The 27,704-nt window shown below is 44.1% G+C and overlaps 1 protein-coding gene across 2 annotated transcripts in view; it reads left to right on the top strand.

Moving 5' to 3' along the window:
- Positions 1–27,704, top strand: part of GGCX (gamma-glutamyl carboxylase) — a 255,538-nt gene that overhangs the window by 113,776 nt on the left and 114,058 nt on the right. For both annotated transcript variants that reach the window (XM_085634968.1, XM_085634969.1), the window contains exons 9-12: positions 18,300–18,431; positions 19,099–19,250; positions 24,996–25,165; positions 25,975–26,105. In XM_085634968.1, coding sequence (XP_085491094.1) covers positions 18,300–18,431; positions 19,099–19,250; positions 24,996–25,165; positions 25,975–26,105 — 585 coding nt within the window. The remainder of the gene's footprint in view (positions 1–18,299; positions 18,432–19,098; positions 19,251–24,995; positions 25,166–25,974; positions 26,106–27,704) is intronic.

The raw sequence follows: 27,704 nt of genomic DNA, 5'->3' as shown, positions 1-27,704 counted from the left end.
TGTAAGTACTTGAGTTTTCTAGATCATGAGTCTTCAGTCAGCATCTGGTGGTGAACGTTTTTCAGCAGTGGCCGGTGATAACACAGTACTAGTGGGTTCTGCAGATTCTGAATTGTGGTTACTCTGTGCTATTTCTGAAGAGATTATCATCTGTGCCCCCTGAATGAGTGCTCCGTTCCGGCACAAAAGCATTGTGGTAAGAGATAATTTGTCTTCTAGTGAAAGAGACAAAAGAGATGGTTCCTCCTTTCTGCATAGCAAAAGATTATTTTAATTTTTTCCTGATGCCCAGAAAAGGATCGGAGATTCTTAGACAAATGTGAAACCCTTGGAACACATTTTATAATTTACCTTTATTTCATGTGAAAGATGCATTAAATGAAACAAAATTTCTATTTGGGACATTTTCTCTTTTATGTTCAATTGAGATTTTTACAAACAAAACAGCAAAGAAAGTAGGGGGTACAGTTCGATAATTCTCACTATCCCATGAACTCATACAAAGTTACTGTGTAACCTGTTTGGTCTGCAATAGAATAAAGATTGTTGTATTTATTATAAGACAAGCGGTTAGTATGTGGTGTTTATTACAATAGCCTGAGGAGATAGGGGAATATCATATGATCATACGTGTACGATGGCTCAATTACCCCATGTTAGAAATGGCGGTCTCTAGTTGGCAGAGGTAGGTACCTTTGACCAAGTAGGTGCTCTTGCTTCTAGTCAGGGTAAGGAGGCTACACTTCTAAAATAACCCCTGCTCACCCCCTTGGTAGCTTGGCACGAGCAGGCAGGCTTATCTCAGAGGCAGTGTGTAAAGCATTTGTGAACACATACAGTAATACAGTGAAAACACTACAAATGGACACCACACCAGTTTAGAAGAAACATAAGTAATCTTTACTAGACTTAACACAAGACCAAACGCCCAAAATCCACAATACAGTAATAAAAATATGACTTTCAGATGGTAGAAATAGCTTAGTTCAATGTAGATGGTAAATGCAACACTTTACTCTCAAAGTACCTTGGATGCATCATGCAAAACAAACAAAAGGGTCGCAGGGAAGGTGATGCGTCGGTTCCTTGCTTCGGGGGAGGTGATGCATCGGTTCCTTACTGCAGCGCAGGGGAGGTGATGCGTCGGTTCCTTACCGGAGAGGAGGTGATGCGTCGGTTTCGTACTGCTTTACGGTTACGATGCGACAAGATGGCGCTGCGATGCGTGCACGCCTGACGGCCGTGCAGCAAAATTTATGGTTTCTTGAGCTGCGACAGGCCCTGCGACACGCTTCTCCGGTGATGTGACGGCAACCTCTGCGACGGTGACATGCTTCTCCGGTGATGCGACCCGCTTCTTCGGCGATACGACGGCGAACAGCTGCAGCGGCGACATGCTTCCTCGGCGATGCGACAGCAATTACTGCAGCGGCGACACGTTTCTTCCTCGTTGCGTTGCGCTTCCAGCTCCCAGCGAAACAGTCTCCAGAGGGCCCAAAACAACTGCAGGCAACTCCCTGCAGGTAGAATTCCCAGCAAGGGAATTCAGGGGGAGCTGGTGGTGAAGTCTTTGTGGCCCTGAGACTTCAGAACAGGAGGCAAGTTCAACTTCAAGCCCTTGGAGATCTTCCTCAAGATAGTTAAAGTACACACAACGTTCCTTTTCTACTTTCCTTGGCAATAAGTAACCACTGTAGGGCAACCCCAAACAGCAAATAGCACAGGGGCAGTGTCCTCCTTCAGCTTCCTTGGTTTCTCTCCTTGGCAAAGGTTTGTCTTGATTCCCAGTAGTGATCTAAAGTTCTGGGGTCTGGGCCCCAATATTTATACTACTAAATCCTTTGTTCTCCGAAGGCAGAGTGTGTCTGTGCCCAGCCAAAACCAGTTCTGTCCTCCCAGGTGCAGCTTCCTGGCAGGAGGTGGAGACAGCATTGTTGAAAGCAAACCTGGCCCAGGTAGCTGAAAGGAAATCTCCTCCCTCTACTCTCTATTCTATGAAGGCTCAGGCAAGTGAAAGGAAATCTCCCCCCTTCCCTACTCTCTATTCACTGCAGGTCCTATTCAGCCCAGCCCTGGCCCATCAGACTGGTGGAGCCAAGGCCCTCTCCAGCCCCTTGTCACTCACAAACCAGACATGGAATACACAAACCAAGCAGAGCCAAGAAAATACCTACTTTCTAAAAGTGGTAATTTCAAACACAGAATGTAAGAATCACCCACACTAAAAGATGTATTTTAACATTCTGAGTTCAGGCATAATAAACTCGTTGTTCTACCGTGTTCCCTGGGTCAGTTAGGATTATAAGATGTTATAATCAAACTGGCCATTCTGGCCTATGGGAACAGATAGCCTTGCAATAGTGAAAAACAAAATTGGCTGTAATTCACTATCAGGACATGCCACACACATCAGGGCTCGTCCTACCTTTCACATACAATGCACCCTGCTCATAGGGGTGACTAACAATTAGAAAAGGGAAGGTTCAGGGACTGGCAGTGGGTGTACTTGCCAAGTCGACATGGCAGTCCCAGACTGCACACAGGCTCTGCAATGGCAGGCGTGAGCCACACTTTACAAGCTGCTTCTGTGGGTGGCACAAACAGTGCTGCAAGCCCACCAGCAGCATTTGATTTACAGGCCCTGGACACACATGGTGCACTGTAGTAGGGTCTGACAAGTACATCAAATAGCCAATCATGGAGTCACTAATCCAGTACAACAATTTACAATAGGGAGCACTTGTACTTTGACACTATATAACAGTGGCAAAGTGCCCAAAGCATCTAGACAAGCAAAAACATAGCAAAAACACAGGGGGCAACAGAAAAAAATGGAAGGGAGACCCACGCCAATAGTGCTAGGTCTAACACGTGTCCCCTCCAGCTGAAATGTGGGGAGAACTACCCACCCTCTTGGGAGTTCTCTTCACTAAGGTGGAAAAATCTGGACAGACCATCAGCATTTGCGTGTTCTGTACCAGGGCAGTGTTCCACCGTGAAGTCCATCCCCTGTAGGAAAATGGACCACCTCAACAGCTTTGGATTCTCACCCCTCATCTGCATCAACCATCTAAGGGGCCTGTGGTCTGTCTGAACATGGAAGTGAATCCCGAACAAGTATGGTCTCAACTTCTTCAGTGCACAGACCACAGCACATGCCTCGCGCTCAATTGCACTCCACCCCTGTTCCTGTGGAAGTAACCTCCTACTGATGAAGTCTACAGGTTGGTCTAGGCCCTCCTCATTTATCTGTGAAAGTACAGCCCCTACACCATGCTCTGAAGCGTCTGTCTGCACAATGAGTTCTTTAGAGAAGTTGGGTGCCAGAAGCACATGTGCCGTGCACATGACAGTCTTCAGGGCATCAAAAGCCTTCTGACAGGTGTCAGTCCAGTTCACTTTCTTGGGCTGCTTCCTGGAAGTCAGCTCTGTCAAGGGTGCAACAATGCTGCCATACCCCTTGACAAACCTCCTGTAGTACCCTGTGAGTTCTAAAAAGGCTCTCACCTCTGTCTGGGTCTTGGGGGGGGGGAGGGGGGGTTCCCAAGCCAGGATGCTATCAATGTTGGGCTGTAGTGTCGCCACCTGGCCGCTCCCAACCTGGTGTCCCAAGTACACCACGGAACCCTGCCCGATCTAGCACTTACTCACCTTGATCGTGAGGCCTGCCCTCCGCAGCGCCATCAACACTTCCCAAAGGTGGCGCAGATGTTCTTTCCAACTGGCGCTGAACACTGTGATGTCATCCAGGCAGGCAGCACTAAAATCTTCCAGTCCAGCCAACACCTTGTTTACCAACCTCTGAAAGGTGGCAGGGGCATTCTTCATCCAAAAGGGCATAACCCGGAATTGGTAGTGCCCATCTGGTGTGATAATGCTGACCTCTCCTTGGCCCCAGTTAAGGCGATCTGCCAGTACCCAGACCTAAAGTCAAATGTACTGAGGTACCGGGCAGCCCCTAACCGATCAATGAGCTCATCAGCTTTGGGGATGGGGTGCGTGTCAGTCCTGGTGACTCAATTGAGTCCTCGGTAGTCAACACAGAAGCGGAGTTCGGGTGTTGCAACAGGCGTGGCAGCCTTTGGGACCAAGACCACTGGGCTGGCTCAAGGGCTGTTAGAGGACTCAATCACCCCTAATGCAAACATCTTGCAGACCTCCTCCTTGATGCAAGCTCTCACCCTGTCAGTCATTCTGTAAGTTTTGTGCTTTACAAGATGACTGTCCCCAGTATCCACATCATGGACGCACCAATCAGTGACAATGGGAGTCCGGGAGAACAGATCAAGAAATTGTCCCAACAGTTGGCGACAGTCATCTTGCTGCTCAGGGGTCAGGGCAGAAGAGAGGTTTACACTGTCCACCGACCCATCTTGTTCTTTTGCAGACAGGAGGTCAGGAAGAGGCTCAGTCTCCTCCTCCATTCCATCATCTGTCGCTAGGAGCATTCCCACTTCGGACCTCTCCAAGTGGTGCTTCAGGCGGTTTACATGCAGGACCCGCAAAGGGTTCCTTGGAGACCACAAGTCCACCTAGTAGGTGACATCACTCTTGAGCTCTACCACCTCAAATGGTCTGGTCCACTTATCCTGGAGCGCACAAGGCTCCACGGGGGCCATGACCAAAACTTTCTGTCCAGGCTGAAACTCGATCAGAGTCGCATTCTGATCATATCACCGTTTCATTTCCTCCTGGCTGGCTTCCAGATTCGCCTGAGCGAGTTGTCTGAAACACCTGGTTTGGTTCCTGAAGGCCAGCATGTAGCTATATACATCCTGGGGAGGTTTACTGGGAGCTTTCTCCCAGCCTTCTTCTACCAAACTCAGAGATCCTCTTACAGGGTGACCATACAGCAGTTCAAAGGGGCTGAACCCGAAGGACTTCTGAGGCACCGCTCTGTAAGCAAACAGAAGGCATGGCAAGAGGACGTCCCACTTACGCCTCATAGGTTCCTCAAGACCCATAATCAAGCATTTTAAGGTCCGGTTGAATCTCTCAAACAACCCATTACCTTGGGGGTGGTAAAGGAGTGGTGAACTTGTAGGGTACACCGCACTCCTGCCACAGGGACTTCATATACTTAAATATGAAGTTGGTATCCTGGTCTGACACCACCTCTCTGGGTGCTGACCACAGGGAACGGTTAGAGAGGAGCCTTTTGCTTCCTCCCACTCTTACCACTTGCCTTGCAAGTCTGACAGGTCCTGCAATGAGGATCAGAACTCTTGCGCATTTGGGGCCAATAAAAGTGGATGACAAGACTTTCAAAGGTCTTGTCTTGCCCAAAATGTCCTGCTAAAGGCACAACTTGAGCCAGCCCCAGTAGAAAGGCTCTGAAGCGCTGGGGTACCACCAGCACACGGGCTGACCCAGGCTCAGCGACCTTAGGCTCGCTATACAGTAGACCATTCTCCTAGTAGATCCAATGTGATCTAGACTGATCACCTGCTGCCTGGTTTGTGGCCTGTTGCCACGAAACCACAAGAGAAGGGCACTTCTTCTCCTCGCAGAACTCTTCCCTGGAGAGTCCTCCTTCCTGCTGCCACTGGGTCAGCTCAGGCAGGTCCCCCAGTTCAGCTACTTGCTCCCCTGTAGGTTCCAGGGCATCCCCCTCAAGGTCTACCTCTTCCTGGACCGTGGGAACTTTGGGGGTCGGTTTCCCGCGCCCCCTGCCTCTTCTCTTTAAGGCAGGCACCTGGGCCACTCTTTCAGGCTTCAGGTCCTCTTGAACACCCTTACTGGCTGCCATGGACCGAGTGTTCACACAGGCCCACTCAGGCAGACCCAACATCTCCAAATGAGCTCTTCGCTCCACCTTAGCCCAAGGGGAGCTTTCCAAATCATTGCCTAGCGGACAGTCAACAGGCATGGCTTGCCTCACAGCTACTTGAAAGGTACAACTACAGGGTAAAATGCATGGGGGATCACCTGCTCTTCAGACACCAGTCAACAACTGACAGCTGTCACACTGGCCCCAGTGTCTTTCACAGCCTCCACCCTTTGGCCATTGATGGTTACCCACTGCCTGTATTTCTTAGTGTTATCAGGCAGCTGGGTCCTGGGGACCATCTCACTGTCTCCTAAAGAGACTAGGGACATCTCTGTGGGACCCCACCCACCTTGGGCACTCCTCTCCTCTCCCAGGGCTACACTAGCCATCTGCCGGGGCGGTGCACGAGTGGGTGCTGTGTTACCTTTGTTGGGACACTTAGGATCCCAGAAGAAGTGGCCCACCTGACCACAACCAAAACATTTTTAGGGACCCCTCTGAACAGGACTATCTGTCGGGCCCCCTGACTTCTTCTCAGGGGGAGGCTGGGAACCCTGCCCTAGGTTCCCATGGGGATTACTTTGGGGCCCTTTCTGGAGCTCCCTCTGTTTACCCTTGTCCCCCCACTCTTCTGCTGGGGACCCTGCCCACCTTTGGCGAAGTCTCCCACATGACCCTTGTGGACCCGGGTACTAACCCAGCGGTCCGCCACCTCAGCAAGCTTCCTAGGGTTAGTCAGCTTACTATCAGTCGGGTGACGGCGTAGCTCTGGAAACCAGTTACTAGACAAGTGTTCCCATGCAATCAAATCATTGAGCGCTTCAAAATCATTCACTTTGCTACCCTCCACCCAACCATCCAATGCTCTGCAAAAAAGGCACATATTCCACCCAAGTACTTGACTCCAGCTTCTTACAATTTCTAAACCTTTGTCTATAAAGCTCTGGTGTCAACCCATATCTGGTCATTAAGGCTTCCTTCGTGTGGATATAGGAATTCTGGTCCTCAGAGGGCAAGTCTAACAAGGTGTCCCACCCATCACTGAGGAACTGCCCCCACAACCCCGCTCCCCAATACTTTTCAGGGACCCGTGAGAGGTCATGGTAATTCATAGGCCTTAAACCATTGCCCAATATCTTCATGCTTGTGGAACCCCTTAATTACATCTTTGGGGATGAATACTCTTGTTTCTACAGGCACGGATGGTGTGCTGCCACCAGAGGGAGTAATTGCTAAACTCTTGGCTTTCAACTCCAACTCCCTCAACATCCTCTCATGCTCCAAATGCTTTCTCTTTTCTTCCAAGGCTAACTTGTTGCTTTCTAATTCCATCTGACCACCCAGTGTGAGCTTGGCTAGCTCCATCCTATGCATTCTATCCTCCTCCCTGTCCTACAGCTCTTTCCTCCTTGATGTTCTATCTATATGAACAAGCAATGATGAACCTGATCTCTAATTCTATTGGAAGAAGCCCAGCTGCTTTTGACCTGGCTGTCCAGCAGGAAGTTTTGCTGAAGACCGAACCCCTGCCCGGAGTCAGGAACAAATGGGCCAACAGACTCAACAGGGACTTGCCGTGAGTGGGAGCTGGATCAAGCTCAAGTTGAAGGAGTGTTCTACTGGGAAAACCTGAGATTGACCTCTATCCTACAAAGACCAGCAAGACAGGCTGATTCTTTCCAGCAAGTATACAGGAATGAGTGGAATGCTTCTTTGATGACCTGGTTCAGGACATTTGTGTACACTGTTCCTGCATTTTTCATCATTTCATAGGCAAGTGCCAAAGTCAAACCGGAATAATGTTGCACAATTCTCATCACCCCAGTGTGGCTGAAGCAATATTGGTTTATGAACCCCCTGCAACTGTAGGATACTTTGCATATACTTCATGAGTCACACCTGTTTCGCATATCCTAAAGCTGGGACAGTCTCCACCCTGACATTGCAAACAATAAGCTTGAGCGCCTTGCTTCTGATCATGTCAAATAGACCCATATAGATGGCCTAGACTAGGAATGCTTTCAAATACTCACTCAAGCTAGCCCATCTTCTGTAACGAAGGCATACCAGGTGAAATGTAAGAGATTTTGCAGTTGGCGTATTGCATTAAACTTCACCAAGTGTTATTTCAACCTCATCAGATATTGCTAAACCTGCTACAACTAGGCAAATCAAGACTGAAGCTCAGCTCAGTTAGAGTTCACATATTAGCTGGTTGGCTGATTATGTATGTTCTAACAAATGGTAATTAAGGAATTTCTCAAAGGCCTCTTTAGGGCTGTTCCACTAGGTTCACCAGTCAACAATTATTTGAAATGTACTAATTTACTGTCCCACTTCAGCAAGATCCATTTTGAACCCATTCATTGGGTGAACTTAAAATAAAGTTCTTATAAAATGTCTCTACCCATGTTGTTAATGACAAGCAACAATGATTCTACTTTTTCTGTAAACTGCTGTTATTAATTATTCTTTTATCAATTCTACAAGCATGTTAGAGGCAACACTCTGGTAATGGGTTCATTAAAGAGACAGAGTCTTAAAAAAAGATAAATATTATGTATTTTATACATACATAGAGAACAGTGTGAGGTGAATTCAAAGTGGAGGAGTACAAGATGACAAAATCAGTGGTCTAGTGTGGTTCATATCAGTGAAAAGTGAAAAGGCCAGTTTTAAATTATCCAGTCCCAGAAATCTGGATGGCAAGTGAAGGGCAAGTCACTAAATTGTTTTTGTTTATTTATAATTAACCATTTAAAGATGTAAATGTCAATCTTGGAGCAGTAAATTAAAAATGTATAAAGTGTGTGAAAGCACATTATAGAGAAAAGAGCAGCACATTGGCAGACTGTAGTAACCAGGCACTGTGTAAAAGAAGAAAAATAGACATTTAAGAAAAATTAATAAAGAGGGTGGTGGGCAAAGAAAGAGCAGGGTGTGCAACTCGACACTACGGAACCAAAGAATCAGAGCCACAAGGGCAAGATGTGGAGGTAGGTCATTTTCCCATTTGGTACCAAGGCTGTGGAACATCCTCCCACTTGACCTCAGATTATTACTGAATGAAACATCCTTTAGAAAAAACCTAAAGACTGTTAAGTTTAGTCATGATCATAGCTCTTACAATAGCACTCACTAGCGCGGGGAAGCCCTCGGGCAGCCATTCGCTTTACAAATCATAAACATAAGGAGGATTGGAAGGGGCGGGGGAAGCAACAGATGAACTGTAGGAGGAGCCAGACAAAGTTTGTGGTAGAAACAGAGATCAGAGCGGTGAAGAAGCATATAGTAGCGAGAGCACGAAAGAAACAAACCAAGCAAAAGGAAGCTGAACTAAGTGCTGAAGATGATGGTATCAAACTGTAAGTAGTCTGAAGTTGTTTATGTTCTCATTTTTTAATTTTTGGCATCAAGTACATTTTTATGGGAATGCTTGCATCTGTTTTCCCATGTCCATATGCTGCCATGATTTGACTGTATAACAGACATCCTGTCTCACAGCCTTTGTGTAGTAGGTTTTGGATGGTATGCTTCTTAGTATCTTTTTCCCCCATAATCTGAATCTCTGCCTCTTAACTCGTATCCATTCAACAAATCTTGAGTAATGAACTTTGTAGTGCCTTTAAGTAGCTAATCTGCATAACAGGGTAGAGAAGTCCTCTCGACTTCTCCATGGACGAACAGTCTTTGTTTGCTAGTGATGCTACTGCTCAACAGGAGCATCTTAGATCTGAAACCTTGTCTTTGCTTTACTGGTTGACTACGTTTCCATCTAACACGGGTGAAGGCTGCTGGAAGTGCACGTAATTGTGATTGGGCACAGGCCTTTTTGTCTGGCAGTGGATTTGTCAAATGTTTTTTTTAAGTGTTTAAAAAAAAATCTTTTATGCAGTGTCACTTTAGAGGGTTGACTGAACCGCACACTTAGTTGAAGCACGGAGCTGAGAACTTAAATGTCAAATTCATTTTTTTCCAACAATGAACTGTGGCAAATATAACATTCATCCTTGGGGGCATTACACATTAGACCACCCAGGACCATCTTAAGAGCATAAACCCTCGTCACCCTGCTTGCTTGAAAACAAGGCTCCCTAGTTGTGATGCAAAAATTAGATTGACATCCTTTATCTAACTCCATTGACTCGTGGTTGGCTTCAAAATAATAAAATGCTAACCTAAGTGTGTGTCCACCATAGTTGTTTGTATACCCAAAATGCCCTGCACCATTATGTCCTGGTTCAAAAACCAGATCAGTAGATGTTTGGCTTGAACAATTGTAATCTTCCACTTGTGGCTTCTTTGCATTCAGTGTTGGATAAGGGGAAAGTTCTTCCCATGAAGACTTCATTGAATAGATTATTTTTAACTAGGTGTCATTTTGGTCTTCAAATGGAACACCGTTGAGTAGATTGTTTTGTTCTACAGAAAATATTCACACCCGCTATGTGATGCTCTCTAATGTCCAGAGGTCTGATGGTACAGTACTGAAGGGCCAAGTACCATCCTCTATGGATTCAGACACTGAACTTTAAGACTCTACTAAAGAAGCAAGATCATAGCCTGTGTCATCCACATTTACAGGTGCCAGGCACTGACACCTTTGAAGAAAAGGCTGGCCATTGAGGAGGCATCCTCTGGGATAACTTTAGGGACACCCTGTCCCTAATGTCAGACAACCAGGGCATGGTCTAATGCCTCCTGCACCACAGCCTCAACCACAGCTCCTTCCCTGTCTCTACACAGCTCATGCACATGCTTAAAAGCATGACTGGGTGTGCAGCAGAAAAGCAGCCAGTGAAAACCAGGATTCCTTGTTACGGTGGAGAAAAAAATACAAGGCAACCCCTGAGGGCCCTGTGTAGGAGAGGTCAGGTTGTGCCAGTCTGTGGTGGTGCACTGTTTGCAAGGCATATGTGACATACACCTTCGAGTCAAATCTACAAGAGCGCTGATGCTGGGAAACATTTTGCAAATGGGGCAGCAACACAATGGTGTATCACCAACTCTAGTCTCCCATGGTATGATGGGGACATTGGGAGTAGATGGAACAACTTACAAAGCACCATCCTGCAGACTACAGGGAGAAGGGTGGGAGCTGGGGCAGAAAGAAAAGCATCTAAGTGCTTCCCAAGGTCCTTAACAGCACGATTCTCCACAGACTTGTGTGGCATTGTTGTAATCTGAATGTCCCTTTTGCTGAGGATCGTGTTCCCATGCTGGAGAAAACAAATTACGGACCCATCCAGAGCCATAGACTAACTCTAAACTGATAACAAGAGACTCTAAGCCAGAAGTCCTTTCAAAGCGTAGGGTTTAGAGACCATAGCAGTGGGCAAGGTAGGGGTCGCTTGGGATAGCCCACCTCCACCGCTAAACAGTGACAGGCTAATGATTCTGCACCCCCTTTCCAAAAAATCCCCATCATACAACACCAGTGAGAGTATGGACTGTATCCTGTAGTCTCTCCTTAACCTCAGGCCACTTGATCGTACATAATGTTGGTACATTTCAAATGACAATTTGCTCATGGTTGCCACCTGAGATTTCAGCACCAAGAGTGTTGACAAAATGTTTTGCAGTGGGTGCAGTGCATCTTTGGTGCTGTGCCGTGTTGTTGGCCGTTAATTGAACTTTTGCCACAAGCCAGTTTAAAAAGGTAATTAATCTTTTTGTGTTGATAAAATCACATCCAGCTTCCGCATTTATCAACTTGCTGTATTCACGCCGCCTGCTTGAGAACGCAACATATAGCTGGGAGAAATCTCACATCTGCAACCCCAGCATCAGTTATTACCAACCAGGATGGAATGAAATGGGAAACTTCTCGTTATCATTTGGATAGTGTCATGTTAGTTGCTTTCAATATCTGTTTGCGTTTCATCTCACAGATACCCCTCTATCAGAGCCTTCTGCTTGGGCTCCTCAGCAAATACAAAAGCGTAGTGAAACATCAGACTTCACCATAAGTGTAGGAATGTGCCCATTTTTACATTGTTACCCCCTAACGTTTTGCCTGATATCTGACGCTAACTTGACTGAGTTTGTGCTGATACCCTGCTAACCAGGCCATACCACCTGTGTTCTTTCCCAACCCTGTACCATTGCTCCCACAATTGGCACACCTCTGGCCCACATACAAGTCCCTTGTAAAAGGTACCAGCGGTACCAAGGGCCTGCTGCATGTATTGTGCCACCCAAAAGGGCCACACACCAAACACCTATTTCACTATACTAATTCAACACTAATCCTTTAATGGGTTCTGGAGTAGCGTAATACTAGCCAAGAAAGTGCTTCAACACCCCATTAGGGCTAACAAGCGCTATATAAAAGCTAACCTTTTTTCCCTCTTCTATCCCTCTTCTATCCCTCCTCTATCCAAATAACTGACTAATATCCACCACTCAAACTACTTTCATATTTCACTATACGAATTCACCACTAATCCTTTATGGGTTCCGGAATAGCATGCTACTCGCCGAAAAAAGTGCTTTAACACCCCATCAGGGTTAACAAGCGCTATATAAATTCAAACCTTTACCTCTTCTATCCCTCCGCTATCCTTCTGAATCCAAATAACTGACTAACCTATCCACCACTCAAATTACTTTCATATTTCACTATACTAACTCAACACTAATCATTTATGGGTTCCGGAGTAGCATGCTACTCGCTGACAAAACGCTTCTACGCCTCATCAGTGGTAGTAAGCTCTATATAAATGCAATTACAATACAATACGTGCACTTCCATGGAGTGCTGAAAGAAAACAAAAAAAGGAGTGCCTTGATGTCAGCTGCGGAAGGATACATGCCACCCAATCAAAGGAATCCTAAAGAAGCTATGCTCCAAGGGAGTTACCAACAAAAGAAGCGAAAGGAAAGCCATAGAATACGATGCAAACAAATGAGGTTGACATTAGGCCATTAGGAGCTGTAAGAAACGAGTGACACACTGTGTTTTGCTGCACTCTGCATTTTAGCTGAATTGATTTTGAACTGTTATATATACCATATATTTAAACTTACCTGAATCTGACTTGAAGTTGAAATTGAATTGGAAACTGACTCTGCACTGCTGCACTTTAGAGGTGCTGATCTCTCGCTACTCTTACTGGTGGATCCTGGGGTAGGCAACTGAGGCCGCCATTTTAGGCAGGGCGCGCTGTAGTTGTTCTGGGGGATTGCACTCAAATATGCGCACTAAGCGGACGCGCCGATGGCAAGCCCATCTGTGCCCGTCATCGTCCCGGAGGCGGCCAGCGCCTGCCATGCTGCCCGTTTCTCAACGGATCTACCCAGCCCTCGCTTTTCTTATAGCCGCGAGGAGCTGTTAGTGCTTGACCGTCATTATGGTAAGTGTACCAGCTCATGGAAAGTGTTAGATAATCTTAATACGATCTTTGAGAACTGCAATTTCAGTCTTTGTCTTAAGCGGGCGGACGCAGCTCTTTCTGCTTGCCAACCTCCGACTACCACAAAGGGGCATTGTATTCAGGCCGCCCTGATTAATGCTCGCTCATTGGTCAAACATGCCCAGGATATTTGGGGTCTTCTCTCGGATGAGCACCTCGACTTATTATTTATAACGGAGACGTGGCTCAATGAGTTTTCCAATCCAGCCGTTGAATTAGCCATTCCGAGGGGGTACAAAATCTCCAGGGCAGATCGCAAAATGGGTAGAGACGGAGGCATAGCTGTGGTGTTTAGGGCCATGTGGACTTTCCACCGCGGCGAGACTTCTGGAATTGGGGATGGGGAGGCACTTGATTTCTCCATCATAATCTCGCCTCATTTTACGCTGGGGGGCACTTTGGTCTATAGGTCCCCCGGCCCTGCGGGAAAAAGTTTGAAAGCCCTAGATGAGCTGATTGTTCCCTGGGCCCTGCGATTCTCGAATTTTTTACTTCTTGGGAACTTCAATATCCATTTGGACTGCGCGGAGGCGAGTGATACTAGGGAGCTTTGCGACTCATTGAGCCTTGCTCAGCTCTCCCAATGGATTAGCTCACCTTCACACCAGGGAGGGCACATCTTAGACCCGGTTTGCTCCAATTTTCCTCTATGCATTAAAGAGCCTCTTCAAGTAACTTGGTCGGATCATTTTCTAATCCAATTCTCGTGGACTATTCAGATGTCCAACTCAGCAAGTAGGTACCGCCAGAGCAGACCGACTCACAGAATCGATCCTTCTGCCTTGAGTTTGGCTTTGTAAGATTCTCGCCCCCCCATTTCCACAGATCTGGGTGGAGTTCTGGACAGCTTTACAAGTTGGATCTCGCAGGCGGTGGAATATTTATCCCCGCCCTCTTCCAATAAGCGAGCCAGAATCTCCCCCTCTAAACCTTGGTTTTCTAGTGAGCACAAAGAGCAAAAGAAGTATTGTAAAAAACTGGAAAGATGTTGGAGATTGGCCTATTGTCCCCTTGCCAAAACAGTACTTAGGAAGGCCCAGAAAGCTTATTATGTCTCCATTAGTCTGGCCAAAAGCTGCTATTCTGCGAAACGCATCTCTCAGTCCAAAAACAATGCCAAAGAAATATTTTCTATTGTACAGAGCTTTGTTGCCCCCTGTGCTGAGTATATCACCCTTCCTACCTCAGACACATGGTGTGAGAAACTTTCGAGGTTCTTTATTGATAAGATTCAGATGATACAGGCCAGCTTCGGGTCTGGTACCACAGGTCAGGTAGGATTCTCCCTCCCGACTATTTCTGGACCCAGCTCAGTTACATCCAGCTTATCTCCCTCTTTGATGGAATTCTCTTTTATCACTCCTCATGATTCACTGACTATCCTCAAATCGCTGAAATCAGGCTCCCCGGCGGACCCTTGTTTGGCCAGGTTGTTAGCCGCCGTTGCGGAGGTTGTTAATCCCGAGGTTAATACCCTCATTAACATGTCCCTTCAGACTGCCACTGTTCCACTGGAGTGGAAGCAGGTCAAACTTCTTCCTCTACTTAAAAAGCCATCCCTGGACCTTTTCATCCTGGTTAGCTTCCGCCCTATCTCCCTTCTTCCAGCCGTAGCAAAAGTGTGTGAGAAAGCGGTTTATAAACAAGTTGCCAATTTTGTTGAAACATCCGGCTTGCTTCATGCAACCCAATCAGGGTTCAGGGCCACATACAGTACAGAGATGGTGCAGGTGGAAATCTCAGAAGCAATTAGAGAGTGTTTGGATGCTGGTGGCAGAGCGGCTCTGATTTTATTAGACCTCTCTGCCGCCTTTGACACGGTGCCACACTTCCACCTTTTAGCTCGCCTCGCTAGTGTTGGTGTTTCTGGTCCAGCGTGGAATTGGCTTAAGTCATGCCTAGAGGATAGATCGCAGCAAATATGGCTTACGCCTTCCTCCTCGGCTCCTCAAAAGGTGACTACTGGAGTGCTGAAGAGTTCCACCCTGAGCCCTCTTCTTTTCAACATTTATGTCACCCCTTTGATCTATCTTGCAGAGGAGCTGGGAGCTAAGATCATTGCTTATGTGGATGATACCCTGCTCCTCTTCACTTGGAGGGACGCTGATACATCCCCAGTCCAGGCCAAAGACTTTCTCACGGCTGTCTTTAAATGGCTGGCATCAGCTCAGCTCAAGTGCAACAAGGAGAAGTCTGAGGTTCTTCTTTATGAATCCTTTCCTCCGCAGTTTACTGAGGATCTCTGGCCGATAAATTATCCTCTACCCAACTCTACAGGTCAGTCAGTTAAAAACCTGTGTGTTTGGTTTGATGAGAACCTTCGGTTCTCTACACAGATAAAGAAACTGTCTGGGCAGTGTTTTGGCACATTGAAAACTCTCAGGATGTTCCTGCCCCTGCGTCCCAGGGCAGCTAAGGAAATGGTTACCCGTGCCCTGATTCTCACACACCAGGATTATGCCAATGCACTGTACATAGGCCCGCCAGGATACCATCTGAGGACATTGCAGGTTATACAAAATGCTGCTGCCAGAGTTCTGCTTAACATTCCCGGAAGGGCTAGCGCAAAGCAGCATTTGTATGATTTACATTGGCTTCCTGTGGCGTAACAAGTCAAATTCAAGGCCCTTACTCTGGCCCATGCAGCCCTTCATGGATCGGGCCCGCTCTATCTTAGGAATCGTTTTAGCTTTTACGTGCCACAAAGACAACTGCGTTCAGCTTCGCAGTGTCTGGCAGTGATCCCCTGATTTCATCTTGCAAGAGTGGGGGGGAGCTCCCTTTCTTTCATGGCGGCCAAAGCCTGGAATTCCTCCCCTTACGAGTTGCGGAACACTCCAGACCCTAGGCTTTTCAGGAAACTGCAAAAAACTTTGCTGTTCATCTAATCTGCAGTTGTTTCCAGCTCCTCTTTTGTTTTCATTTGGCTTCCGCGCCGGGATACTCTTGAGTAGCCGTGCGCGATATAAATGATAATAACACAACAACATAACAAGACCACCAGCCAATGATGGGCTAACCCCACTCTTAGTAATGGTATTGTGCATAAGAGGTCTTTTGACAACAGATTGCTTAAGCAAGCTGCAGGCAAGACCTAATTAATGTTTGTCAACAGTCTATGCATTAATTCCTCAGTGTGACTACAACAGTGTATGTAGTATCAATAACCTATTCTAGGATTGCACCCAATTCACAAACCTCCAGAAATTAGTCTGCATGCAAAATTCCAGTGGTTTACCTTTGTCACCCAATTGTCCTTCTCCTCACACATAGGAAAAGGCACAGATTTCTGGTTACTAATGTTTATCTTATTAAGGCAATGAGACCCTCCATCTTTCCCCCCTAATAAAACACTTTTAGTCTGCTCACCAAACGTCAGACACATTCAGGCCCTCTGTCTTTCCAAACTCGACTGACAAAACTCATCAGTGGTGCCAGAGTCAGACCTTTTTAGCTGTTCACTACTAATTTATTTATTTTTATTTATTTTGAAGGTTTTATATAGCACGAACAAGACCCTTGCGGGTATCAGAGCACTTTACAGGGGTAGAAATCAGAAACAAAAAGTATACAGAGAGTTATAAATTGAGTCTTGATAAACAAGACATCCGTAGTGGGAATTAGATAAAATGTTCATGTGAATTTCCTTAGGAGTAGAGACTTAACTTCTTTCTTAAAGGCGGTAGAAGAGGGATTAAAATCCTTGGAGCGATTCCAGAGAAGGTACGGTTGTATGATTTCTTTTTAGCAAAAAGTTGTGGTTTCAGAAGAAGATTGTTGGAAATTCTAGAGGATCTGTTGCCATAAAAGAGCACAAGTTTCTGGGCCAGGTAGCTCGGAGTATTGTGACATAAGGCTTTGTGGGTCATGCATGCTATTTTTAGTTGAATTCTAGCTTCATAAGGATGCGAGTTAAGAGCTCTAAGGTCGGGGGAAATGTGAAAATTTCTCTGGCCGCTGAACTGAGTGAGGCTCTTAGAGGTGCCGTTGTCGAACTGGGAAGACCGCAGAGCATTGCACTCCTATAGTCGAGTCTAGGGTCAGTTTGAAGTCACTTGCGGGAAGGAAGGGGTTTTATTTTCTTAGGGTGTTCATCTGAATGTTTGCTCTTTTTGTTGCGGCACTGATATGTTTCTGCATCTTTAGATTACTGTTGAGTGTTAATCCCAGCGACTTCGCTGAGTCAATAATATTTGGGTTGGCAGTTGAGCGCTGTTAGTTGTTGAAGCCATTCTTCGATGATGGATGTTTGGTTGGGTGGAGCGAGCGATTAGGAGGAATTCCGTCTTGAGGGTATTTAGTTTCAGGTGATTTTCCACCAGCCAAGTCTGGGTTTTTTGTAGAGTTGAGTTGAGAGATTAGATATGTTGCCATTCCCTTTCTGGCATCCTTTTCTAAGAAAAGAGCATACATGACAAACTGTCAGTTTCACCTTGAACTTTTCTTTAATTTTAACAACACGTTGTTGGATGCTAATAAACAAAAATGCAATGCAAATATGTAGGCTGTATATTTTTATTTAAGCAGTTTTTTTAACTTCAAGTCAAAGATTGTAAATACATGTACAGAAATACTCAAAACAACAAATAATTTGTTTAACTCTGGCACACAGGACCATACAGATGTGGACACTGCTGCTCTGGAGTACACTGTTAGCATTATGGTTGTGTCCAGTATGTAATCATTACATTTCGATCCATGTAAAATAAGTGATTTGTCATCAAATTGTACCTAGCTGTTCTTTACTCCTATAAATTTGTGTTTTAAGTTTGAAATCATCAATGTAACTTTGTAACAGCTGTTGATAGTTTTTTTTGTGTGCCATGAAAGTGTCCAGTGTGTTTTGGCTTTCACCTCAAACAGTAGTACATGCCTTCATTGACTGGTCTCTTAATCGCAGAGTATATTTGTGAATGTGATCTGAAGTGGAAGCAGAATAATCAGTCAATGCTCACCAATAATAGGCTTGCTGCAGGACATGTACCATTGTTTTTTTTATTTTTTCATTAAATAATTGTGCATTGCACCCCAGTCCCCATCTCCACATTTATTCCTTAGCTTATTGTGCATTTGTTAGTGTTGTGATGGTTTTAATCCTCCATATATTATTGTAGGGCTACAATAACTGGACCAATGGCCTATATGGTTACTCTTGGGACATGATGGTGCATTCCCGGTCTCACCAGCACGTGAAGATCACTTACAGGGATGGACTGACAGGAGAGACCGGGTATCTCAACCCTGGGGTAAGGACAGCTGCAACCAGGCCTTGCTTCATGGGGGTGAGGGAAGACCCATCTGCAAGTAGTTCTGTGGGAGACCCTTGGGTGGGGAAAGGGTTTGAACATGCCTGCCCATTTCGAGGGGACATAGGGCGTTCGTTATTCTGTATGTAATTCCCCTGCAGTTGTAATGTAAGAGGTTAAGGAGAAATTTTGAATGTGATTCTAGTTCTCCTTGGCTACAGAGTGGGAGGGGTGTATTATTTCTGGTTCCCATGAATGATGTGGAGAAACTGTGCTCATATTTCCCAGGATCTCTCTAGGTTGCGTTGTGGGAGTTTAATGTGACACTGGGCTACTGTTACTCTAGGGAGACTATGGGGTCACCTTTGTCTAAAATGTAGGTTGTTTGAAGGGACACTAGTCTTGTATTAGTCAAGATCTTCTAGAGTATGAGAGGACTCATAGCTCAGGCTGCCTGGGGTCTCGGATACCTCCAGTATAAGAGTCTGACAAAATCTCGCATCTAGCATTACTTGGTGTCTTACGCATCTTTAGTCTTGGTGCTCTGAGGGACAAATGGACTGTTTCTTTGTGCACCTTGTTCCTTTCATGTCTGATGTATGTTTATATACCACTGTTCCTTTGTCATTACCACTTGTTCAAAACATTTTTTTACTACTGCATTTAGGTTTTTACACAGACGCGCCGCTGGAAGGATCATGGAGACATGTTGAAGCAATATGCCACCTGCCTGAGTGGGCTTCTCCACAACTACAATGTATCGGAGCCCGAAATATACTTTGACATCTGGGTCTCAATCAATGACCGTTTCCAACAAAGGTTAGCCAGGAATGGGTTGCAGAATTACCTTGCTGTATGCGAGCCTGTTCCAGCTAGGCAGAGTAGGAGAAGAGGGTTGGCGATTCAGAACTTAATGATGAATGCTTATCCACACTGCTCTTTCCTCCACCCTCGTGGACCTCCTAGATCTTGGCCAGATTTAGTGTAAACAGAGGCGTGACATTGGCCGTCCATGACCCCAGAGTAATAGGTTCCTCATGGATCTTGAAACTCTTCTAGGCATCTGTCCTTACCCTCTGGATATGTACAAGACAAGCTCTGTTTTGAGTCAGGGCATTGCAGTTTAGTATATGTGCAAAATAAAGGTCCACACCAATGTTTTGGATTTATTGCATTTGATAGGTTCTCTAATGATCAGCATTTGGCACAGTTCACTTTATGTTTCAGCTAGTAGAATTTAGACTTCTATTAGTTAGACAGAAGAGGTGTACAAAATTCAGGATCGGCATACTGCTCCCTCATTCTATGCTACGCCACCCACCTAGTATATTGTACACTTCAGTAAACTCTAACTAGAACCAGGGGCGCAACTTAAGTTTTTATATCTCAGATCATATCTTTATTCTTTTCTTATACACAAGACTGGCCAACATGTGTTTTGTGACAAAAAAATGCTTCCTCAGGGCCACAACATTAGGTTTCAGTACTCCCTTCGTTTTATCTTCATATTCAAACAGCAAAAAATAATATAATAATTTTTCCATAGAAGCATTTGTACATCTGACTCTTCCCTTAAATGGGCATCGCACCAACAAGTAAGCAGACTATCAATCTCTATCTTCTAAAACAAGAAAAAAAAGCTCAAATGCCAGGTTTGACCCTAACAAAGTGAGCGCCATTCAGCAGTCCTTGATCCTCAGAATCTGCAAACCAGCCCAAGCACATCTAGGACATCTTCGCTGGAGAATCACAACGAAGAACAGCCAGGCTGAAAATATGTGTCAAACTTATCAATGGGAAGGCTGTATCCTCCTGGGTTCAGAGTCTAGCTTTCTTGCTTATCTTGGTATTTTATACACTTTTCCACATCGCTGCATTTTCGCCAGGTTTGACTTCCAAGGAAAATTGTCTTGTGTCGTGAGATTTAAGGCCCCTGTCAAGTTCATAAGGCTTGGTATAAGTCTTGTTCAAAGTTTCTATCATCCAAAATGCCTATTTACTGCACCCATCACAGGCTTTGGTGGGGAACTGCAGTGACTTTGTACCAATCTGAAAGAAGACTTGTGTGTCTTCTATAACATCTCCATGCTTTTGCACAGCCTCAAGTTTTCCATCCAGTCCCTTTAAATTCTGAAAGGCCATGAAAACCAAGCTTTCTGTTCTCTTTCTCTACTGCTTATTTGGGGAGCAACTGATTTAGTTGGACTATAGCAAAGAATCAATCCCTTTGAGCAATGACTCCAGTATTATAATAATGTTTTATTTTTGTCTTTTTTCAATTGATTTTTCAATTAAACAAAGTACAAGGTATGTCACAGGGTATACCATAGATCAACTTTAAAATTTCAGTTTCAAAAAAGTTTACAACATTATTCAGATTACTAGTCTAAACATGTAGATTAGGCTCTAAAAACCCGAAACATCTTAGGTCATGGATCGTTATTAGAACAAACAAAATAAAAATAAATATTGACTTGGTAAGTCCAGATCTGCATCTCTATGCATGTATCTGTTTCTTATTAGTCCTCTAACGGGTATTTTTTCGGTTGCCACCAGACAGCCCACAGGGGCAACATTCTTGGTAGTGCCGCAGCATATAGTTCAAGTTGTTCATTGCAGTATGTTCAATCTTTTAACCATTGCTCCTTGCTGGGGACCTTACCTCTCCCCCAGCACATTGCCACACATCTTTTAGCCATGAGGAACACAATGGCTAAAAATGCTTGTAACATTTGCTGGTATTTCTTTCACAAGTCTCAGTATACATAATTGAAAGGACACCTCCCAATATATGGAATATTATTTCTGAAAGTGTATTAAGTATTTTATGGCAGTAATTCTGGATCTTGGGGTGCCTCCATGCCAAATGGAAGAAATCTGTCATTGATGGACATCTGGCACATTTTGCCTCTTGTCAAAGCCCACTTCTTTAGAGAGTAGTAGGTGCATGATATAGTTGCTGCACAAATATTCAGTGTATGATGCTCCACCTGCAATTGGAATTTAGTGCTGCTGTATGTGCACAACAGAAGGTCCAGTTTCCGTCAGTCACAGGAGAGTCCAGTACTGCATTCCATTTTTCTTGTGCTAGTGGGGTAATAATAGGGGTTTCCATCTATAATGAGTTGTATAGGCAAGTAATAAAACAAAATTCAGGACGATGCACTTAGTAGTAGGGATAGTGTCTTAAATTCAGGGGGGCCAACTTGAAAGGTGGGTCAGTATCATAATAAAGGTTGCCGAGAAATGCACTGAGATAGTGATTCTTGATAGAAAAGATTACATTGTTTAAGCGTAGTGCCAAATTCATAAACCCACCAGAGAGTAGGGTAGTGGGAATTTAACAGAAAATCTTCTTGCATAAGTGGACCTTACATAAAGGACACTAAAGATGTAGTCAACGCATTCATGAGTTTCGATGTCAGACGACCCATTGTGATCAACTTAGATGGGCTTTTGGACTTCTGCTTAGAACTCAAGGTCAACTTTAGCATAGCTAGACCTTTTATATTTCCATGGAGTAATAATCTGCATCAACTTCTATTTAGATGGGCCTTCAAAGGAGTAGTATACCACATCTTCTTTGAAGTTGAAGGGCACAATCTCTTAGTGTCAAAAAAGAAATTCTGATATTGTACCCATGTCTAATAGTGATGGCATAAGACGACAGTGAAGGAGGGTGAAGTATTGACGTTAAACCTTGTCAGGAATGTCCATGACATTGCCGCTCCTCTTTACTTTTGGTAGAAGAGGTGGCATGGGGACATCTTCAGCTCTCTAGGCTGGAGAGGACGAGGAACTGCTTTTACTGGAGACTTTTACCAAATTGTCAGGCTCCAAAGCCCAATGCATTCCCTGTCTCACAACGTCCTCCTGGGTAAGTTGCAAAAGAAAAAGTCACAGTACATCACTTGAGGGACACTTCTCAAACAGAAAAGATGTGCACAATGGCTTAGTCTACCAGAAAGCTTTGAGAAAGAAAGAACATTCCAATATTATGATTTTGTTTGTAACTAATTAAAAATAATCAAAAATCCAAACAAAAGAAGAATTTCAGTCAGAATTGATCAAATACAAAGTAGAATGCCCAGTATGATCTCAGAAGAAGCTGGAAAAAAAGAATTAAGGAATGAGGGTCTCACTGTATTGGATGCTGAGATTGTGGTTGTTTGTTTTAGACAGAAAAGTTTTGTTTTTCGTTTGAATCCACATTTGTTGTTAAATGTTTTTTCTGTATTTGTATTATACATTGATTAGAAACAACTGAAAGTTAATGTTGCATGTACGTAGCCATTTTGTTTGCTTTATGTTATTGGGATATGTTTTTTCCATTTAAAAGGGTGTTCTGGGACGCTGTGCATGGGTGTGCCTATTGAGCATGTATGAACATTAATGAAGATCTATTAATGGAGACTAATTGTTTTTCAGTTGTCATGTAAGAGATGAAAATAAGATGATGTACTATAAACCCCATATTGATTTTCTAGTTGCCTATTTATGATACATTCATTTCATTAGAAGATAAAAAGTAGAAAGATAGGCACTGTTTATAGATGTATTTTTTTCTGTTAAAAGCTGCTATGGCATCCTCCACATGTTCAGAGATACTCTAATGCTCAAGAATATTAAGAAAAAAATTGCTCCTTTCAAGTTCCCTAGAGTGGGTATCTTTCATAGATTCACAGGACTGAATCATTCTCCTTCATTGAGATGGTAGATGACCTTACAATTGCAATGTGAGAAAAAAATCTGCCTTAGGTGCCTCAAAACAGTGTCACTTTTAGTGGCTCTCTCATTTTAGAGACTCCAACTGGGACACATTGTGGGCCTGATTACGATCTTGGCAAATGAGATTCTCTGTCACAAACGTGACAGAAATCTCGTCCGCCGTATTACAAGGTCCATAGGATATAATGGAATTGTAATTTGGCGGATGGGATATCTGTCACGTTTGTGATGCAGTAACCCTGTTCGCCAAGATTGTAATCAGACCCTTAGACTTTCATTTAAAGGTGCTCATAGTGGTGTCAAGGTTTCAACTCCTAGATCCACACCAATTACTCATGGTCAACTCTATGTCCAAAGAGGTTAAAACAGTGATATTTTCCAGTTTTTTGATCAATTATACAATTAATGCTAATGTTGGAACCGGGCGAATGCACACATTGCCAGACATTAGCAAATGGTTGTTTTATTTTTCTTGTAAATATGCACCAAATTAGTTTTCAAACAAACCGGTTAAAATTGTGCAAAGGCCAGTCAAACCTCCAGCACATTGACTCCTTCAGTAGTCCGACTACAGTGGGAGAAATAACAAGCTAGAAACCTCTGTGCCACGCTCTGAGTTGATAATCCTCTTTCTGATCTTGTTAATGGCCCTCACCAATAAATTATGTAGACTGAGCAGTTGAGGTTTATGGGCACCTTTTAATTGTTAGAGGTTAAACTAGAAGCCTGCTACAGGGGATGTTTCCCAAATGACGCCATAACTGGCTCTTGCTAGATATCACAATCTGAAGAGGGAATGCTTCTCTTTTCCTTCTTTTTTTGGAAGAATGCCTCTGTGTAGAGGGCTGGGATTCTCTCTCAAGACATCCACCTCTGTTTTGTGGGGGGGGGGGGGGAGGTTGTTAATTAATACCGGTCTCTTGAAGAGTGCCAGGTGGGATCCTGTGCCCCACAACTGCTTGGAGCTTGCAAGCTCTCTGCCACCTCTTGTCTCACTGTGGGCAAACAAGTCCAAGTCATTCATTTTATTTCTTTAGTGTCCTAGGTGTTCAAATGCCACTCTGAGGCCAGTTTTACACTTTTGTCTTCCATGCCCAGTATCTCAGCAACACACAGAGCAGTCTTGGCTATAGGTTGTGACGTTACCTTAGCATATGTGCTGCAACTCTTAAAACTGAAAGGACTTTTGCTGAATGTTGGTTGGGAAAAAAATAAGAAAACCAAATAGATTTTGAGTTTGCTCAAATGTAGCAACAGTTAGACAAGACTCCCAGTGCTTATGTTAGCCCCACAATGTTTGCTATCTCCTATGCACTCTGTGCTGTCACTTAAGCTCAGCATCATGCAAGATCCATTGCCCGGACATTATTTAAAAAGTTGCTGAGGTAGATATTTCAATGGTAAAGAATATGCATCTGGAATTGTACTTATTAGAAATCTATTGATGTTGCACATCCTTAAGCATGTTTATAGTGATAGGTTACAGAACTACTGTGTGACACGTATTTCACTTAGAATCCCTTCTAATGTAATTTTGCTGCACAATTTGTTGAGGAATCCAGGACAATTAAGTATTTGACAGACCACACAAATACTCTGATTAATCATGATTTGACTGTCAGAGGCTGTACAGAATCAATTGGTTTGCTCCTTGAAAAGTTCTTCCTGCACCAGAACAAAAACACCAGTCAGAATCCCAACACACTGATGAGGTAGACCAGGGCTAGGGTGGCCTGTTGGTTTTTACCTGTCAAAGAGGGGATGCTTGATTTCCTTCCATGATATAAGTCTCAATGTTTATACATATTGACAATCGTGTACATTTTCCCCACACAGGCTTTTTGACCCCAGGGTGGACATAGTGAAGGCTGATTGGTCTCCCTTTCGAAGGACTTCCTGGGTGATGCCCCTGCTGATTGATCTGTCGCCTTGGAGGCTAAAGTTTCAAGAAATGGAGAATACTCTGGACAACCAGACTGCTGTGGTGTTTATTGCCGATTTTCCAGGTGAAAATATTTTGATTGTTGCTAGTTTAGGTGACCTGGAGTGTGTTATAAAAGCAAGCTGTTCTATGAGTCTAAGTGTGTTCTATTGAGGCACTGTATTACTACCTGCTAAGCAGCACATTAATTGACACTGTACTGTGCTTCATTCAGTACAATAACATCATAGGCCCACACTCCCCAACATTAAGCTGCAAGCTCTACACATTTGAGTCCAAAACTGAATGACACTAGGCTGAGCTTTCACCAGTGAAACCTAGGAATTGGCTTTACACTTCCACCAAGCTCTGCTGTCAATAATGCAGCCTTGTGGCCTTTTCACTCACGGACACCAAACTGAGCTCTCTTCCTCAGGTTGCACCCTCTTGGTTCCACACTGTGCTCTAAAGCTCTACACGGCCGAAGAGCCCACATTCACGACAGGAGTATACGCTCTGTCTAATAATACATAATCACGAATCGCCCAGTGATCTCACTTCTGTCTGAGCTTTACCCTTATTATTGACTCATAGGCCCATCATTCACTCAAATGAAAGTGAGTCCTTAAAGTACTGCAGCTACATGGGTCTTATGCTTAGTAACTTTAAGTAAAGCTCTCCCTTGTGCATTTGCCATGCACATCTTATGTTGGCTTGTTCCAAGTAGACCCTCTAAAGTAACGCTATCGCTTGTGTCCCCCACTGTTTATAGTTACCTTTTCACTACTTGTCAGACTGACACTATGCTCAGTCATCCCTCTTTTAAACCTCACTAGGGTACCTACTCCTGGACTCCTGCTGTCTTCACAGGCATATTTTCACATTCTATTTAAGGTCTGCATTTGGAGAATTATGTGAGTGAAGATCTGGGCAACACCAGCATTCATCTGCTGAAGGGAGAGGTTCAGGTCGAGATTGTGAAGGAAGAGAAGAACTATACACTAAAAGAAGGAGAAGGAATGCAGGTGAGTGAGGCATGAATGCTTAAAAGTGAGAATGTGATGTCCTGTAATATGTCCTTGCAGAAACAATCCACAAATGTGTTACTTGATCATATATGTTATTAGAGTTTAATGCACTGGTGTGTTAAAAAGACATTACTAAAAGTACTAGAATGCAGAACTGGATGGACCCAAGCATGGCCACGTTCCTCCAGAGCTCTGACACCAGCTCCTGTCTAGCCTTTTTGATGACAATGCTGAGACTGCAATCTGGACACTGATTTGTTGGGTTTGCCATACAGATGTCCAATCGACACTGACTAACTCATCAAACGCTGAAAGCAGTTAACGTGGAGCTGCTTGGTCCACTTGCCAGGAGGGTGTACAAGATGGCTGCCACCAAAGTGCGTTTTTCACAGAGAGAGGAGTGTTCAATCTGGCCGAGACTGACCCAATTTTGGCATGAAGGTCACAGATTGAGCCTGCATTTGTGAAGATATGGGTACCCCTAATTGATACTCCTAAATCAGGGCGAATAAGCAATTGTAAAGAAAGATATATTCAGGAAGAGAAATTATCATTATTGGACCTAGACAACATACATGAACAAAAATTATTAGGACTAATAAAATACAGTGTGGTCAAAATTATTGTTTATATAGTTGATCTTTAATTATTTTAGATTTTTTTTATAAGTAAATATCAAATAGACCACAAATTGTCTATATATGTACAGAAATGTAAATCATTAACATTGCTTCATTCCTATAACCATAATATCCATAATTCATTAGTTGAATAGAATTATTCAAAATCTAAGAAATAGCAAAACAGTAACACGGCTTGAGACTTTTTTGAGATCCTACGCGCGTTTCGGCTATATGCCTTCATCAGGAAGCCATGTATATGGTTCACCAAAACCTAAATAGGGTACAAATAACCAACATGAAAACAATGTTGTACAACTGTCCTATTTAAATAATTATGCCCCTTTGGAAAGAAAGGGGTCATCTACAATACTTGAAACTATTAAAATCACTAGTCACAAGGTATAATAACACCTAACCCTTTAGGCTAGAGAGAAAAAAAGATTGTGAATCTTTATATACATCACCTTAACCTCTTGAGTGCCCATGACGAGATGGTCTCGTCATGGGCCGCGGTTGCGCTGTGCCCATGACGAGACTATCTCGTCATGAGCCCCGCCCGCTAATGAAACGCCCGGCACAGGGCGTGGAAAGGGCGGGGCACTCAAGGGGTTAAAAAACCATCACCAATTGTGACATGAGAATAAAACACTGTTTTATATGTATACAGCCATGATTTCAAAATATATTCCACAAGTTGTCTAACAATGTATGAAAAAAGCAAAAAATGAAATAGAAAGAAGAGGATAAAGATGGACACATGAGTCTTCACTTCCCTTAGCCATAAAAGAACAAATATAAGGTAGTGTACCTTATCAGAGATAATGCTCTAATCTAGAAGTGAAGCGGACTTGTGACGTTAGATATGACAACGAGGTATCGTAACTGGGAAAATAAAAGAAAAAATGGGTTCTTGATAGCTCAAGTTGAAAACAACTAGATTACTAACCTAATTATCGCATATACACCTGTTTCA

Source organism: Triturus cristatus, chromosome 11 (genome assembly GCF_964204655.1).
Source record: "Triturus cristatus chromosome 11, aTriCri1.1, whole genome shotgun sequence".
In the NCBI taxonomy this organism is placed as follows: Eukaryota; Metazoa; Chordata; class Amphibia; order Caudata; family Salamandridae; genus Triturus; species Triturus cristatus.
This window is presented reverse-complemented; position numbering and strand designations above follow the sequence as displayed.